At 48.6% G+C, this 18197-nt stretch overlaps 1 protein-coding gene and 1 long non-coding RNA gene across 5 annotated transcripts in view; both read right to left on the bottom strand.

Annotated features, from left to right (window-relative positions):
- LOC121042828 (uncharacterized) overlaps positions 1 to 1685 on the bottom strand; it is an 8466-nt gene extending 6781 nt beyond the window's left edge. The window contains exon 1 of the long non-coding RNA XR_005796474.1: positions 988 to 1685. This is a non-coding gene — a long non-coding RNA (uncharacterized LOC121042828). The remainder of the gene's footprint in view (positions 1 to 987) is intronic.
- Positions 1686 to 7785: 6100 nt separating this feature from the next.
- Positions 7786 to 18197, bottom strand: part of OTULIN (OTU deubiquitinase with linear linkage specificity) — a 28028-nt gene continuing 17616 nt past the window's right edge. For all 4 annotated transcript variants that reach the window (XM_040494162.1, XM_040494191.1, XM_040494170.1 and 1 more), the window contains exons 5-7: positions 14842 to 14967; positions 11012 to 11281; positions 7786 to 8517 (exon numbers count right to left, since the gene is read on the bottom strand). In XM_040494162.1, the coding sequence (XP_040350096.1) occupies positions 8323 to 8517; positions 11012 to 11281; positions 14842 to 14967 (591 nt within the window). In that variant the 3' untranslated portion in view covers positions 7786 to 8322. The remainder of the gene's footprint in view (positions 8518 to 11011; positions 11282 to 14841; positions 14968 to 18197) is intronic.

The raw sequence follows: 18197 nt of genomic DNA, 5'->3' as shown, positions 1-18197 counted from the left end.
AGGTGGAGGGGTGGGAGGGGGGAAGATTGGCCACAGCATGCGCATGCGGAAGTGCTCACCAGAGGCCTTGAGCTGGGGGGAGGAGGAGGGGCAGAGGGGTCGCCACAGATCCCTGTGAGTGTCCCCCACCAGGATGAGAGAAGAGCTAAGCCCCGGCCAGGCCCAGGAGGGAGGCCGGTTTAGGACAGCGACCATCAAGAGTAGGAGGTCTGCTCCCCCGCCCTCACGCTGGCCTCCTTCCCCCTGCTCCAGGTCTGGGAGCGGCGGCGGGGGCATTCGGTGCCGTTAGTGGTCACTCGAAGCTTTGACTCTTCTACAACACACGGCATTCCAATTCCTGAACGGGGACCACGTTTGGCAACGTAAAATGACTGCACGGTTTCTCTACTCCCCAAGGGTGCCCAGGAAAGCGGTGGATGCCTGCAGGTGAGTTTCCATCCAGGGGCAGGGGAAGTTCTCCCACTGATCACCTCTTGAACAGTGGACGACAAAATCGCTTGGTGAGTCCGTGCCTGGAGCCATGCCATTCAGCTCACCTGTCACCGGTGCACGTGAGCTGTGCCGAAGTCGGGGACAGTTGGAGGGCTGGGGAGGGCCGGGGGGGGGACAGTTGGGAAGGACAGGGAGGGGAAGACCGGGCCCGGCTCATCCTTGCATCTGGAGTCTGGAACTGTGCCTGCGGGCGCTCTTTGCTGAATGAATGATTCACGCCTTCCTCCCCACCTTCCTCCCTGGAACAGCTAACCCCAGGACACCTGTGCAGCAGCCCCCCTTCCGGAGGCCTTCTCACCTCCAACCCCTTCTTGTTGATGAATCAAGCCCTCCACGAACTCAGATAACCTGAGCCGCCAGCTGTCACTTGCAACCAAAAGCGCTCAACACGGACGTGCGCTCACCCCTCTGTCACGCTTCCCTTCTCGATGTTCCCTCCCCTACGTCTCTTTGGGAAATACAGAAACAAGAAACGAAAACCAAAAGTATCCTCACCTATGACAGTCTAGTTAGAACAAAGGACACGAGCTCCCAGAGAATGACCCGTGAACGGCTTCTACAGATGAAAGCAGGTTCAGCCTCACTCAAGTACAGGAACGCAAACTGAAGGTCCGACTGCCAACTCCGCAAAGATGAAGAAAACTTTGATAGAGCTCAGCGTTGGCAGGGGCCTGAGGAAGTTGGCACCCTTCCTCTCCAGGAGAAATGTCAATTTCTTCAGCAGACGATTTGGCAAGATGTTTCAAGCACACACTCAACAAGGGAAAGAGATTAATGTCACGGGTGACCGTGGCGAGGCAATGCAGGAAAGAAATCCTAATGACCAACAGGTATCTAGGAAAAATGTCCACCATTACCAGAATCAAAAGCCAACTAAAACTAGATGTCTCTCTTTACATTTTTTTTTTCCTTGCTGCATTGTCAGAGTTCAAAATCAAATCACACCTCGTCTCACTCGGGGGAACAACGAAGCAGTCTTACCTCCCAGTGAGACTAAAAATTCTTTCAACTTTTTTGGAGGGCAGTTTGGAAACACATCTCAAGAGCCTTAAACATGTTGAATCTAGAAATGCCTAAAAAGATTTGTGAATGAGAACGCTTATTACAGCACTACTTGTAATGATGAAAGCTGGAAACATTCAGTGGCGTTAACTATATAATGTTTTTAAGAGGTATTTTTAAAACCTTAACAGTATATCATGTTCCTCACGAACCTAGCAAAATCAGGGTGTGATCCTCACGTACGTAAACCAACAACTGCCGTTCTGTTAGCTTTTCATTCTCAGTGTTCTCTCCGAGGTTTCTGAGGAGTGCCATCTCCCAAATGCCCAGCGTGGCATTTCATCTGCCCTAAGCTATGTCCCGGTTCTTGATTGGGGGGATGGCACCAGGGGAGTATTTGGAAGGCACTGTCCTAAGCGGTAATAAATCACCTAAACTGGTAACAGTGTATGTAAAGTTCCAGCACCACTGTCACCTATCTTCTCGACCACCCTGCGATACCAGAGGGCTGGGGTGCCAGATGGGAGGGAAGGACAGAAAAATCCTCACTCACTCTGGGGAGCTGAGACAGTAGTGTCGCTCAGGGCTTTCCACTCCAAAGGCCAAGTATGTTCTGCCTCTTCCGGGCTAGAGGTCTATCATCAACCCTCCAGACCCGGGAGTTCAGAAGGTCATTACTAGGCCACCTACCGTGAGCCCAGACAAGAGGCAGGAGTAGGGGGAAGGGGGAGGGGAGACAAACAATTACAAGACCCTCCAGAAAGAATGCCCAGAAGGTCTTGAGCAAGATAAGAGATGAAGTGAAAGCATACCGTATAAACGCATGCTCATTGTGAACACACATAGCACAGTTGGTATTTTTACCATTTGATGGGGAGTAAAGATATTCCTAAGGGCTTCCCTAGGACCCACAGCCTAGATCCCCGTTCTCTACACCTGCAGGCTGGGGGGAGGTCATGGAGAAATGCCAGACACACGGCCCTTAGAACTGAGATCACCGTAATTCAGGTAAGAGGAGGGCAAAGTGTATCTGTACCGGATGTTTGGTTGATTAGCCAACTGAACGGGGTGGCGGAGGAGAAAACAGTTCATTGTTGCGGTTTATCCCAGGAAGGCCCTCCTGCGGCCCATCTCCAGCCTGGCACTGCTTTCTGATGGATGCCCGCCCCCTAACCAAGGGTTCTTCAGAAGCCCAGCATCAGTTTGCAAACAGACCCCCAGACTCGGTTCTTCGACCACCAGGAAGGGAGGTCTCTGTGGCCTCAAACTTCCTTCTCTGGGGCCAGGAGTACCTGTGAAAGCCTGGCCTTCCCCATCTTCAGATTATTCATTTCCTTCAGGCCAGTCTAACTCCTACGGTGCGCACACAAGTTCCTGCTGTGATCCTTGTGGGTGAGGTACCATCGGCCTGAATGGCTCGTGAATGCCTAGCATGTCACACGCACCACGGACCTCTCTCGGCAAACACAGGGCAAGGCCGGATCTGCACTGTGACTGCGGCCCTAGCGGGTGCACCTCACTTCACCACCTGGAGTGGCAGGACTGGTACTGAATCTAGACCCAAGTCCGGAACGACGCACCTCGTTATTCTGCAGCATTTACGTGGCACTGTGAAGTCCTTGGGCATCACAGGCTTGGGGGGGGGGGGGGGGGGCGGGCTCTAGAAACTTCCAGTATTGGACCCAAATCTCCCAGGTCCTCAAAGGCAACACAGCAGCACAGCCAGGCTTCTGATCTTTTATTTTCTACGTTTATTTCCGATTATTTATTCGTACAATCCTCAGTGGTCAGGTTTGCTAAAGGGATCAACAGTGAAGCCCTGAGTCAGCTCCGCCTCCAACAGTGAAGACCTGACTCAACAAGTCACAGAAGGAGCTCCTGCCCACCCCGCCCCCGCCCCGCCCCCAGCACCCAGGCCTCCAGCCACAGAGGCAGGGGCGGAGCACAGCCCCAAACTGACCCAAGGCTCTGGAGCATCCTTCTTGGGGCAGACGTTTTTGACAAAGGCTAACATTTTTACAGTGTAAACAGAGGAAGACTTTGCTAAACAAGCCCAGAGGAGTAGGGCCTGAGCTCCCGGCCACGCCCCCTTCCCAGCCCAGCCCACAGGGAAGGACACACATTGCCAGAGGCAGAAGTTGGCTGATAGCCTCTCCAAATTCACAATACTGAAAGTCAGAAGCTGCTACAGTGCAGGTAACACCACCAAAATATTTTCATAAAACAACGGAAATGAGGAGGGAGCTCATTAGATACATTCATTTTGGCGTTGTTCCCTCATCGAAATACTCAGAAGTAATCAACATTCCTGTGGACTGCTGTGGTTCCTGTAAAGGGGACCAGATTTTAGCACCGTTTATGGGCATACAGATCAAGGCATTTCTTATTATAGAAAAACTCCTAGAATTTAAGTACAAAATATTATTTTGAAGTTCATTATTACTCTCAACCACTCCTGGTTACTAGAAGAATGACCGCTAAGACCGTAGATATTTCGAGCCCTGTAACCTTTCCTTGTATTAACCACATTCTGGCGATTGCATTCCTGATCCAGACTTAGGGCCAAGAAATCAACATGACAGACGAAATTCTAGCCCTGGCTAGTAATGATCATTAAAAATATTTAAATACGCAGATGGCCATAAGGCCTGGGAACAGTGACATTCCATAATAAATGGTTTGCTGATAGGATATTTCAACGCAATTAACGTATCTGTGTTTCCAGACTTAAAGGCCGTTCTGCATAGTTTAATTATATGTACTAACCCATTCCGCCATTCCTAGTAATAAATTTCAATATTCTATGAAAAAAATACAAGTGGCACGGCTCACCTTCCCCCTCCCAAGTGCTGCCGGGTCCCCTGCTGTGGCGAGGCACACTCGCCCCTCCCCGCCCGGGGTGGGGGTGGGGGCTCTAGAGGAGCCCACCTCGCCCCCACTGCTAGCGGCCACCAGCGCTGGCAGACAGCCAAACAGGGTTAGTTTTGTGCTCTTCCAGGCCCTAAGTTATAAACTGAATGACAAAGGCTTTAATCTTCCATTGCCCCTGTCTTTACTCTCTGCACAACTCAGTATTGGGTCCCTGGTCTCTCCACCTCCTCAGGAGAGATCATCAAGGTTTTCCAGAAGAGTGAAGCATTAAATATTACACGAGCAAAATTTAACACATTGTAGGAAAAAGGCTTTGCAGAATCCATACATAGAAGTCCTTCTACTCATTCAGATTTTTATCTACGTATAACATAGGCCCAGGAATGTCGGGCATCCATTGTTTTGTCTTTAAGTGACATTTTTACCCTAAAATCAGTTCCTTCTTCAATTCACTTCTTACAGTTCCTTGGGCTGTTTTTCAGTTAGTTACTTGACACTGTGCTCTGCCTTTTGCTAAACAGTCTGGGGATTCTATGCCCTTCACACACATTTCAGATTCACTTCACACACACAGAGGGCCTCCTTTTCATGGTGTTTTAAGTAGTCACAGATTTCTACCTGTGCCTACAAATAAGATTCCCTGGAAGTTTATACTTCTGGGATTTCAAGGGGGGGGGGGGGGGAGTCCTTGCAAAATACTGCTTAATAAAGAGAGGAAAAATAATCAACTGTTGTTTTAACATCAGAAAGAGACAGGGGAAGTCTACTGGAGTCCTACGCAAAGGCAGCAATAGTAAGGGCGCTAAATCATTAGAGGCCATGGATAGAGCACTTTACAGGTGTCATCTGGACACCTTCCAGAAGCAGACTGCAGACCATGAGGGGAGCCAGCAACTTGGGCAGAGATGCGGGGCAGGAGGGAAAACACAGCCTCGTAAAAAAAAAAAAAAAAAAGCACATAAAAACCCACAAAAGTTGCTTCTTCTGGCGGAGGTGTTAAGACTTGTGTGGCCTGAGATTTTTACCTGACTGATAATCCTTACAACCGGAAGGAACAGAATAATGAAAGGAGACAAAGGCAATGCCTGAAAACTTTCATCAGCCCTTACCTGACACGACAGCGAACATCTAATAAAAGAGTAAAGGCCTTAAAAAAAAAAAAAAAAAAAAGAGTAAAGGCCTATACAAAGAAAGCGGGTCAATCCTGTTCTGCATGTCTAAAACATTTCCGGCTATGCCATATTCTAAGGAAGGGGAACTGCAAACATTTCAGATCAAACCCCACCTAGGCCTAGATCACAAGTGAAAAACCACACATTGGCCTCTCGTCCCCCATTGTGGCCGTCGTCAATCACTGTTCCACGGGTCCAAGTGAAATCAGCGTATGTTGTGTATGTAGATGTTGCTAAGCAGGTGAGGAGAGGAGCCAGAAGAAAATGTCCTGAGGAAGCAGTGTTAATTCCAGGGAACTTGTTACAGGGAAATCCTTTCAGGTTTAAATGTACCTTAAATGAGCTCAACAGTAGAAGTCACACCTGCTTAAACTGGAGATAATCTTCCCGCCAAGACTACAGGGTCCAAAACGCCTGAAGTCTCTCAATAAACTCTGGGGATCAAAGTGGGCTCCGTGTGGTCACCACTGAGTTCTCTTCTTCTAGAACGCTCTATCATTGTAGAGACCCCTCTAAGCAGATTATCCTGCATCTATTTTGGTCTCAACGCAATTCCTATTCTACTGCTGTCCCCCGACCAGCCCGAGATCAGGAATGATTAATGGAATTAAGATTCTGGGCAACTGAAGGTGCACGTGGCAACAAAGAATGTTATTTTTTAAAGTCAGCCGATCATCTGTATTTCCTGAAATATGGTTTCTTTGGAAGTTTTGCTTCTCAGATGCTGGGATCCCACTAAGCCTGGATAACAGTCTGAGGGCAGAGTCCAGTAAGGCGCTGGGACAGAAAGCAACTCAAACACATGGTTTCAAACTTTCATCAATGTGGTGGTGAAGACCACGGTTTCTGCACTCTAACAATATCACACACAGGAACAAGAAAAAAGGACGTATGTAAACAAGTTGCCCAGAAATCCAGTTCAAGTTCACGAAGACTAAAACACTGTTGACACGCAAAGACACAGGATCATGAGTATTATTAAATTCAACAGCAGGTATGAACCAACAGCCAGAGGCAACGCAGCCCGGACAGAGACCTTCACGGCCCTGTGCCTAAACATGTTAAGTGTGCTTTAAAAAATGTTCACGAATGAAGAGTAAGCATTTCCTGTTGTAGAGCTACAAATACTAAAATGAAGCCTCGAGGCCGCTAAGAAGTCCTTATTGTTAATTTGGCTTCTAGGTACCTCCTTGTTTAAGGAACCATCCCGTCTCACAGCCAAGACCACAAAATCTCTGCCACACATTCACACGCATTTAGAACAGAGCTTGATTCAAACACTCTAATGAATACACTTACCGAAGTGTGGTGAACAGTACTGAGGGAGTAATGGGGGATTATTAACCTAACAGTCTGCCTAGCTCTGTGTGTCCTCTGAGTTTTCTCATGAGAATTTTAATTTTTCAGTACAAAGCAAAACTAAATCTTCAAAGAAGGTTTGCCACTCCCAAAAGGTATTTGCTAGCTTGCTAACTATGCTAAATTGAATCAAATAAGCTGGTAATTACCATGAAATAAAGCCCAGTACCTCAGGGAAACTCTACGCCCACAAACGTTGGGTGGGCACTAGAGGCGTCCGGTCCCGCGAACACGCTGCACGGCCCACGCCCCGCGCGGGTGATCCAGACCCTCGCCGCCTGCAACCAGGCCCGTCGCCCCGCCGGTCACCAGCCAGGCCTCGGTGCAGGCGGCCACTGAGAGCCAGGAACGTCACCTCCTCCCTCGGGCTTCCCAAACCAAACCACAGGCAGCCGCGGCTCCGCCACACTCCGGCGCTCGGCTTTGGTACGCGCCTCTGCTTAACCTTGCTCACGGACCCTCCTGGACGCTTTGCTGTTGTCGCCCACCCCCCACCAGGTACTCAACTCTGGCAGCAGAGGCAGCCTCAAAACCACACCATGAAAAGGGCACACGGGCCAGTCGAGATCTCGCTCCTTCTCGCCTCCGAACACAGACGAGTGCCCAGCACCGTCTGGCCTCGGTTTCCCTCTCTAAAACAGCAGGTGGATCTCAGCTCCGTTCTGACTATACAACGGCGCATCTGTGAAACAGGGAAGAACCAACGGCCCAACGCCCGAACTCACCCAGCCGAAAGCGCACCACCTGCACGAAGCACCAGGCCAGGCGCGGCCATGACCTCAGGCACCTGTCACGCTCTCAGAGTCAGGAGTGATGTGCCACCACATCCCTCCTACAGCTTTAAATATCTCATTTTTGGACCCAGTGTTCAATCTTCTATGAGACAGTCTGCTTAGGATAGCTTTAATGAACATGTAAGCCCGAACCAGTGCTCAGGAAGACTATCAGAGGACGTTATGACTGTGCCCCTAACAGGCTCCGCCTCAGTTAGGCCACGTAAGCCGAATTGCATAGGACGGGCACTCCAGAGACCCATCACCCCCAAAACAAAAAATGACTACCTTGAGAAAAAACTGAGACCAGTTTACATTAGAGAGTCTGCTTCTGAGACGTGAAGAACACACTCCTCTCCGAGAGGCGTCTCCTCTGATACAAAAGGTTTGTTTTATGGAGAAGATGTAGTTTGTACCTTCCAAAAGAAGTGCTCTGAAGGCCCCCGAGGAAACATATCGCATCAAAAATGAGGGAAAACCCCTGGTTAGTTCTAACGACCAAAAGCCGTCCTCAGAATAGCCCAGTCCAGCTTGGCTCGCCCGGCCCGACAGTCCCCGTGGGTCACCCGAAGAGACCTGGAAGCCCGCGGGCCGCGGCAGGGAGCTGCCAGGGCACCTCGGCCGTGTGGCCGGGCCGTCCGGGTACGCGTCCCTCACAGACTCGTCTCCTCGCACACTCTGACGGGGATGTTGTAGTGCCGGTCGTCCTCGGCGATCAGGGTCACCACCGGCCAGTCCGTGGGTGGGTCGGTGGGGTAGACCGTGATGAATTCTTCGGTGCTGTACTTGGAGAGCCGGTACACCCGGATGGTGTGGCGCACGGCATAGGCAAGAAGGAACATTTCCACCTGGGGAAAAGAGCCAACGGGTCTGCGGGGGGAAGCTGTGCTGAAAGACACAGTCCCACCTGCTCCCTCCCAGGCTGCGGGCAGCAACCCTCCTTCCCCGCCCTGGGCCCGGCCCCCGGCCTTTCCCCCACAGTCGTTACAAAGAGCAGATCATCAAAAATGGACTCACCGTCCGGTAAATCTGGGACTTGTATCCAGAATGTATGACAAACTTTTATAATTCAACAATTAAAAAAGCAAGCGATCGGTTTAAAAATTGGGCAAAGGATGTGAAAAGAACAGACATTAATCCGAAGAAGATATGCAAATGGGCAATGAGCACCTGAAAAGTCATCAGGGGACCGCAGACCGAGGCCACACTGAGCTACCACTTCACGCCCCCCAGAACAGTTAGGATCAAACAGGTAAGAACGAGGCACGACCACTTAACAGGTACCAGGTTTTCTTGTGGAGTGATGAACGTGTTTTGGAACTCGACACAGGTAGTGGTCACACAATGCTTAAATGTACCAAGAGCCACTGAGTTATATACTTTAGAATGGGGTTAATTTTATATGAACTTCAATTAAAAAAAAGGTGGGGGGGGGCGCGTGGGTGGCTCAGTCGGTTAGGCGTCCGACTTTGGCTCAGGTCATGTTCTCACAGGTTCGTGGTTTGAGCCCCATATTGGGCTCTGTGCTGACAGCTCAGAGCCTAGAGCCTGCTTCGGATTCTGTGTCTCCCTCTCTCTGGCCCTCCCCCTGCTCACGCTCTGTCTCACTCTCTCTAAAATAAATTAAAAAAAAAAAAAAAAAAAAAAGAAGTACATCTTAGGTACATACCCAAGAGAAATGAAAATATGTGTCCACACAAAAAACCTGCATATAAACGTTCATAACAGGATCATTCAAAATAGCTAAAAAGTACAAAGACCCCAAATGTCCATCAACTGAAGAATGAATGTGATACAGCCATACGATGGAATACTGTTAGTGATACACGCTACAATATGGATGAATCTGGAAAACGTTTTGCTAAGTGACAGAAGCAAGTCACAAAAAAACACGTATTGTATGATTCCATTTATCGGAAATGTCCAGAATAGGCAAATCTATAGCAACAGGAAGTAGACTAGTGGCTGCCTAGGGCTGGAGGGGGGGGGGAATTAGCACCAATCATTACAGGATTTCTTTTTGGAGTGATAAAATGGCCTAAAATTAGACTACAATGATGGCTGCAAAACTCTATAAAAATACTAAAAACCACTGAGTTACGCACTTCAAAAGGGTAAACTTTATGGTACGTAAATTATGTCTCAATAAAGCTGTTATATTTTAAAAATGGACTCGCCATATGACAGTAGACTTTGTGAGGACTCAGAACGAACTTCGGTCTAATTTGCAAACCAGCTGCACCAGACTTTTTACTGAAGGCAAGCGCTACGGTTCAGGAGACGTAAGCAGCCTACACTACGAGTGCAGATACTTTTTGTAAGCAGTTCTTTTTGTAAGTCAATTCTGCCTGACCCAGCAGTGACCTTCAGCCTTTGCTCTTTCTTACACACCAGGAAAAGGTAAGCGCAAGTGGGCAAGTGGGTCTCGTAAGCACAAAGGGAGCCCTTTGGATGGATAGCCTTAAATGCTGCTTTAATGGCTGGCTGTTCCACCAGAAAGGACTTAAGCTTTTCAGGATAATATAATGAGGGCACTAAACATAGTGCAAGGTATGGTGAGTCAGGGGACAGCACTGCACTGGGTCTCCGTGTAGAACTCCAAACTTAGCATCTCTGTAAAAGATCCAAGAGCAGGCTAGTCTCTACTGGCTAAGGTGACTCCATTTCTATTTTTAAAGGATGCTACCTAATACAGCTACAGCTGCCAAGATTAAATAATAAGACCCTTTGCTTCATGTATTGGTAACCTACCAGACGCGAGGGTACTAATCCCGTCCGACATCCTGCAGAAGCCAGCCCCGGATGAAATCAATGTGGTGGTTACAAAACAGATCCACAGTTCTTTTGTACCCTTGTACTCCTCACTTGAAAAGGTGGGTGGAACTAATGCTCTCCCCTTGAGTGTGGGATGGATTTAGTGACTTGTTTTTAACAAATAGAATACGGTGTAAACAATAGCGTTTAACTTCCAAGATGAGATCACAAAACACATCTGTGGCTTCCTCCTTGCTCTCTTCTTGGATCACTTCACTTTCTCAGAGAAGCCAGCCATCATGTCACAAGGACACCCAAGTGGCCCTACAGAAGGGCCCATGTGTCGAGGAACTAAACCCTCCTAAGCTACCAATGAGGCCTCCTGCCAACAGCCGGGGGAGTGCGCCACGTGGGAAGTGGATCCCCTAGCCCAGTGAGGCCCTCGGATGACCGCAACCTCCCGAGGCCCCGAGACAGAATCACGCAACTAAGCTGCTCTGGAGCTCTTGACCGACAGAGGCTCTGAAATACCGTGTGATGATGAAAGCTGCTGCTTTGGACTAATACACTCCCGAAGGCACAACTCACCTGTTCAAGGCCACCAGTGTGTCCCACCTGGTTTAGGTGGTTCCTTAGCAGCTGTCCAGGGTCATTCGATGTGTCCCGAGCAAACAGAAGCACAGAGAAAAATGGTACTTCCTTTCCCTTCTCTTTGTCATCGTATAGTTCAATGGCTCTGTTTAGCATTAGAAATTTTACAGCTTCATAGAGGCTATATTCCTCTTCCTCATTTGTGAACAGTTCGTCGCAAGCTATCTGCCTCGCTTCAGCAGTTCTCAGTTCTGCCAAGCCTGCCCACTGCAAGAAAGGTACATAACAATTACACGTCTGTTCTAAGAAACCCTGGTATACTTCCATACTATGTGCACAAAATTATTTTCCAAGTAGGCAACCACGGATCATGCACCAACATTCACAACATTCAAGTTTTTAGCTCAAACCATGGTACTCTTTAGACCACACAAATTCCTTATTCAGCTTTTCCCCCATTAATGTGAAACAAAAGTACAAGGCACTAAGAAGGCCTAAGGCCATGGAATGGAACTTTCAACTCCCCTAAGATCCTAGACAATGGAATTGAACTAGTCAAGGGGCACCTGGATGGCTTTGTCAGTTAAGTGCCTGACTTCAGCTCAGGTCATGATCTCACAGTTTGTGGGTTCAAGCCCCGCATCAGGCTCTGTGCTGACAGCTCGGAGCCTGGAGCCTGCTTCAGATTCTGTGTCTCCCTCTCTCTCTGCCAGTCCCCTGCTCGTGCGCGCTCTCTCTCTCAAAAATAAATAAGCATTAAAAAAACAAAAGAAAGAAAGAAATTGAACCAATCAGAGATACTTCTGGAGGGAGGCGCCTGGGTGGCTCTGTCAGTTAAGCGTCCGACTTCAGTGGCTCAGTTGGCTAAGCGTCCAACTGCAGCTCAGGTGGTCGTGATCTCAGTTTGTGAGTTTGAGCCCCACATCGGGCTCTGTGCTGACCGCTTGGAGCCTGACACCTGCTTCAGACGCTGTGTCTCCCTCTCCCTCTGCCCTTCCCAGCTTGCACGCTCTTGCGCTCTCTCTCTCTCTCTCTCTCTCTCTCTCTCAAGAATAAATATTTTAAAAAAATTTTTAATTGAAAAAAAAAATAGTCTGGAGAAGCTAATAAGGTGCATGTGAGGCTGGTATGTGAAGCTGTGAAGGGTAGCTAAAATTACTTCTCCCCTTAAGGGTTTCCAGGAGCGCTGACCACCCAGAAACAGCAAGTCGAGCTGCAAAAATGAAGCTGGGCAAGGAAGACTATGAGGTCTTTTGATCGTTAATTTACTACGGTCTTCCCTCTAACTTCTTAAAAATATACCTGGGAGTTTCAAATGCATATATCCACTCAGGAAATGTTTACTGACTCCTGATTAAGAATAAAGCAGAGTACTAGGTATTCAGCTAACAGTGGCAAAGTCTTAAGTGAGTGAGAAAACTCAATAAATATATGTGCTTTTAAGTTCAAGCAAATGAGATGAGATACTGATGTGAAACTAGTCCTGTTTTTTTTAAATGTTTATTTATTTGAGAGACAGAGAGAGAGAGAGCGCGCGCGCACAGGAGGGGCAGAGAGAGAGGGAGACAGAATCCCAAGCAGGCTCTGCACCTTCAATGCAGAGCCCAGTGCAGGGATCGAACCCACGAACAGTTAGATCGTGACCTGAGCTGAACTCAAGAGTCGGACACTTAACTGACTGAGCCACCCAGGTGCCCCAGAAACTAGTCCTTATGAGTAACCGGTAACTACTGCCCCTCTCAAAAACCATTAAAATTCTAAATTCAACAGTAAATTTTAATGGTAATGACTGTACCACAGGATTCTCTTGAATATGTGGCTGAAAGCTGGAACATCTCCTATTTTCCAGAAGCAACCAAGCTGGCAGTCAAGAGCATGGCTCTAGAGTCAGAGAGTCAGGATGGAATGAAGGCCTTCCCACCAAGCAGCTGGTGGCATTAACAGACATCTTTAAAACAGGAATAACACAGCAACTACATTTCGGTAGTTATGAGAATTAAATAACCTATTTAATAACCTAATTAAATAACCGTGTTTCACAGACAGCCTGGAACATGAGAGGTACCAGTTATGTTGGCTTAGATTATTAATGAACAATTTTAATGTCACTGTGAACTGGAATCACTTCAACATTCCCCAAAATGAGGATCTAACTATAGCAGACACAATTGATAAAGCAAAAATTGCAGTTTCACAAGACCTTAAAAGAGACGAAAAGGAAATTGTCACAAGTGGGCAAGCCGAAGAGCCTTCCCATTCACTCACACAGCCAGAAACCTGCTCTCGACCTCCCCCTAACCCAGATCCCGGGCAAGCACACGTCTCCCTGCCCCAAAAGGCTGTGCTCTATAAACCCCAAGCTCCGCTCTAAGAGGCAAAGAGAACAGAATCCCTATTTCCTTCTCTTGTCACAATTTCTTTATCTCTAGACTTCCTTTGACAGTGAACCTTCCATTAAACACTTGCGTCTGTTAATAAAAACTAAGCTCCAGGAGGTCAAGCCCTCAGCTCATTTACTACACAATATATTTACCAAATGCCTACTATGTGTCAGGCTTGGTACTCGACACTGGGTGAAAAGGAACGAGCAGGACAGTCTCTCGTGGAGCTCAAAGTCTAGCCGGACGGCAGACTATACTGGGGGAAACAGATCAACATCTGGTGGAGGAGCTAAAGGCCTCTGGAAACCGGAGCCTGAGTAGTTCAGTCCATTGAGCCTCCAACTCTTGATTTCGGGGCCGACGGGTCAGAGCCTACTTGGGATTCTCCCTCCCCTCTCTCTCTGCCCCTCCCCTGCTTGCATGAGCTCCCTCGCTCTCTCTCTCTCTCAAAGTAAATAAACTTTTAAAGGGAGGGAGGAAGGAAGAGAGAAAGAGAGAGAAAAAAAGACATCTGCCACCCCCTTAACCAGTCTCCCTCCCATCTACAAAGCCTGGAGCCATTAGCAGGCCCTCAAGCCAGGGTTCCTGGTGAAGAAAGCCTCAAGCAAGCAGCCTAGTGGACAGTGTGGGCCAGTGTGCAAGGACATCCAAACCCCATGGAATACTCCAGAACGGGAGTATTTTCTTAACCAAATCACTGGGAATCAGCCAACCAAGTTCTCCCTGTAATTATGTTTCAGAGAAACCCTCAGGACAGTTTTCAAAAGACAAGTTACTGAATTTACCCACCGGACAATCATTCAGGAATGAAAACAAGTCTAATAAATATGGGCAGAATCTTTTTTTTTTTTAATTTTTTTTTTCCGTTTATTTATTTTTGGGACAGAGAGAGACAGAGCATGAATGGGGAAGGGGCAGAGAGAGAGGGAGACACAGAATCGGAAACAGGCTCCAGGCTCTGAGCCGTCAGCCCAGAGCCCGACGCGGGGCTCGAACTCCCGGACCGCGAGATCGTGACCTGGCTGAAGTCGGGCGCTTAACCGACTGCGCCACCCAGGCGCCCCAGGGCAGAATCTTAAAACATGAAATTGGGAAGAATTTAATAAAGATGCACTTATATCACTGATAATACTGTAAGAAATACAGACTAAATACAGACTATCCCTGAAGCTTGTCAATATGACTTAGAACAAAGACTACACTTGTTTAAGGTTTCCTTTGAAGAAAGTTAAACATTTCACTAAACATAATAATCGGTGTTATTTCCCCATCTTACCAAAGACTTCACAGGAAGAGTTTGTGTTCGTTTAAATTATGTTGCCTAAAAACCTGCCATGGGCATCTGGCAATCCACTAAGTGAGGACTGAGAATTGGTCTGCTGGGGCAGTCAGGAGCGAGAGTTTTGCACTTATCAGAGAAAAAGAAAAAAACTACATGTTCCAAACCTTCTTCCTTAGCAGTGTGAGGGACTCCTTAATTTTATCAACCAGGTCCTCGCTCTTCCCCTCAAATTTCAGTCCAAGTTTCCACTGCTTGATCCAATTGTATTTGCTTATGAGTTTTTCTGGTAACTGGATTATCAAGAAACAGAGAGATAAAGAGGTGTTAGAACCAAGAAATCCATCACAGGATCCTGCAGAAACCACAAAGCCTACAAAACCTACCTTTGTTTCCAGAATTCATTCCTGCCCACTTGTCTGGGTTTGGGATGGAGGGACCTAAATCTGGAATTGTGAACTCAGAAAGCACCACCCCCCTCCCCCAACTCCAGGAGGCTGCTGGAGTCAAATGGTGCTTCTGGTTGAGATACAAAGGCAACATTCAGCTTGCTCAGCTCCAACCACAGCCAGAACATTCCACAGCACTTTGTGAGGGCACATGAAGGCAGGGTCCACATCGTGTCTTCACAAACCACACAGGCAGCTACTGGGCTCAATGGCAGCCTCCTGCCGTCCCTAATGCCCAACTTAAGAAGGCGCTTCAGGCATGCAAGATGGTCCAGGATAAAGTAAAAACCAGATTCTTTCCTGATTAGAAATATAAAGCCTAATTTCCAGTATTGCCAAATATCCCCAAAGTTTTGATATTCAAAAAAACAATGGGTATCTAGTTTAACCTAAGCCTGATCAATATCGTAAGATAAAGAACACCATGGAGAATAAGGAGCAGAGCTAACAGCCGCGGTGGCCTAGCTCATTAAACAAGTGACAGCTGACCTACTACTTTGCCTGTTTTGTTTTGTTTTGTTTTTTTCCTGGAGGGTGTTTTATTTTGTTTTCCCCTAATCAACAGAAGCTGGAGTCTGAGAGGCAAGCTGGGACACAACCCGGTCGATGACGGCATGGGAACCCCGACACTCCCAACAGTCTTGGGTGTGTCAGAAGAACATTCCTAATTAGGCTGGGCACAGGCATGTCGCTTCCCTGCTATAAAACCCAGAAAGGAAACGACAGTTCACCTCCAAGTCAAAGGATCGTTAAAGGAGAATTAATTCCTATGACATCCTACATGGAACGAGAGAGCCTGTTTAACAGTCCTGAACACAGGTTTAAATGAGGCCACAGGCTCAGTTCCCCAGGCATCTAAGACCCTGAAGACCCTTTCCCAAAGGGCGATTCCAATTTTACCTTCTCAGTCTACAGCAATCATGTAAACCAAAGGTGGTTTCCTTTCTGCAGAAAACAAAACCACACAGGGAAATTCCTCTTTAGGTAAAGTTACCCCAGGGACCACGATCCACACTCACTCACTAAGCGGGGCGGGGCTGTGTTCTCCCCATTTCCTGTGACCACCCCGCCAAGCAGCCCAGCTCCGCACCCACGCTGCCCAGCATTTGGGCAACGTGTGCGCCGTTTTGCTGCGAAGCTTCAGTTCTGCTTTCAGATCTGTCACCAGAACCTAAAATGCCCTCAAGTGGCAACAAGTTGAAATCACAACTGGGCACAAGGAAGTGCAAAGAGCAGGAAATACCCGCTACACTGGGAAAAGGGGTACAGAGAAGCCCAGAAGACCATCTGAGCGGCACAGGACGCTGTGCACATACCTAAAAAGCAGGCACCACACAAGTGAATTACTTGAAAGTCCCCAACGTTCTAACTACACACAGGGAACCCCTGACATAAAAGTCCGTTTCCTCATTCCTTCCACGCACGGGCAAACTGTTGCTAGGAAATGCCCTCGCTCAGGGGCGCATGCCTCTGGGAGACGTGGAGATCCTGGAGAAAGCCCGAGAGACAAGGTGTGAAAAAGAAACAACGAGGAAAGAATAATGCAGCTGGAACGATTTATTCAGAAGAAAAAATGGATCTACCTCTAAACGCTTTCCAGAGTCACGGAACAGGGAAGTAGCCATTCTTTTCTACCACGTACACAGACGCTGCACTTGTGCTAGAATGAGGGAGACTCAAGCAAAAAACAAGACTGAAACAAGAAACCAGGGTTGGACGCGTTTCAGAATAAAGTCGGTGGCCCGCTGAGAAGGAGTCCCACTTGTGACTCCACAACTGCCCGCTCTCTAGCAAGTGTCCACAGTCCTTGGCACCATTGCCATGATCAAAAGGACTGTAGGTTAACAACGATGCACCCCCAAAACGAACGCATGAAGAGAGCTCCGATGTACAAACACTGTCACAGGTCCCACCCGTTCAGAGACATTCTAAAACTCAGCAAAGGTGCCCTGAAGGACAACCCCCTCTCGGGGACCGAGACACGCCCCAAGTTTAAGAGCAGCCAGACGGAGCCACCTCCGACACTGGGGTCAGGGTCAGGTGGTCCAGCTGTAGTCAAATACGGAGACTGGGATCTGGAGACAGGGGCCCTGAGCAGGGTAGGGGGAGAGAGGCAGTGAGGGCAAAGCTCACACCCCAGGCTGAGACCAAAGCAAGGCCAGGGGAGAGAGCAAGGGCTTGGACTAAGGGGAGGAGGATCTCTCAGTCCAGCTCTCCTCTCTCCCTTTTACGTTCCGAAACGAGTATGTTCTAGGAAAGAGGGAAAAGGGCAAAATGCTACAGAGAACAGACCTCAATCTGCAAACAGGCAGATACAGCCAGCTAAAGGGTGCATGTCCCTTGGTGACAACATATGGCTCCTCTGGGCTCGCCCGGATTCTGGATGAGGTCAAGAGATGCTCCGCAGTGCCCGGCCTACCTCTGGGCCTACCCGACCCAGAGGCCGACATCAGTTCTCAGTCCACAGACTCACACAAGCTTAGGTGTCCCAGGACCTTTCTGATCCCAGAAGCTGAAGGGGCGGGTTAAGGGAGAGCCGGTGCGGTTCAGGAGAGGCCGAGTATGTGACATGAGAGTCCCTTGAACCTGCCTGCTGAGAGCGGCTCACCCGTGTCCCCAGAAGTGGTCAGTGCTGTCACACTCCTAAAAGCCCCACGGACACACGGTAACCACAGGCGGTGGTGCCATGAACAAACCAGGACACATGACTGTCACTGGACACAGGGTGGCGGTCAGAGGCGGTCGGGGCGCGTCAGAAAGACCAAGGAGCAGGGTAAACGGACACAGACTCGTCACCGGCTCTGCTCACGTGTCCACGACCACAAGCCCACGCCATCTCGCGCACAAGAACTTCAGACCAGGCTGTAATGGCAAGCGGGGTTTCGCTTAGAATGACAGGATACGTGTCATCCTGACGTATCAGGAAGATGCATGAGAAACGACTTTCGTACCAACACTCCTGTAAGACTGTCTTGTTCTGCAGCAACAGACTCCTTAAATATCACACGATCTGCTTCTCTTAAGCAAGCGTGCTCGCACATTCGGATTTTACAGTCAACAGGTGACTTATCACC

Source organism: Herpailurus yagouaroundi, unplaced genomic scaffold, assembly GCF_014898765.1.
Source record: "Herpailurus yagouaroundi ecotype Mexico unplaced genomic scaffold, PumYag 29, whole genome shotgun sequence".
NCBI lineage: Eukaryota > Metazoa > Chordata > Mammalia > Carnivora > Felidae > Herpailurus > Herpailurus yagouaroundi.
The sequence above is the reverse complement of the archived record's forward strand: the minus strand, read 5'-3'. Positions and strand labels throughout refer to the sequence as shown.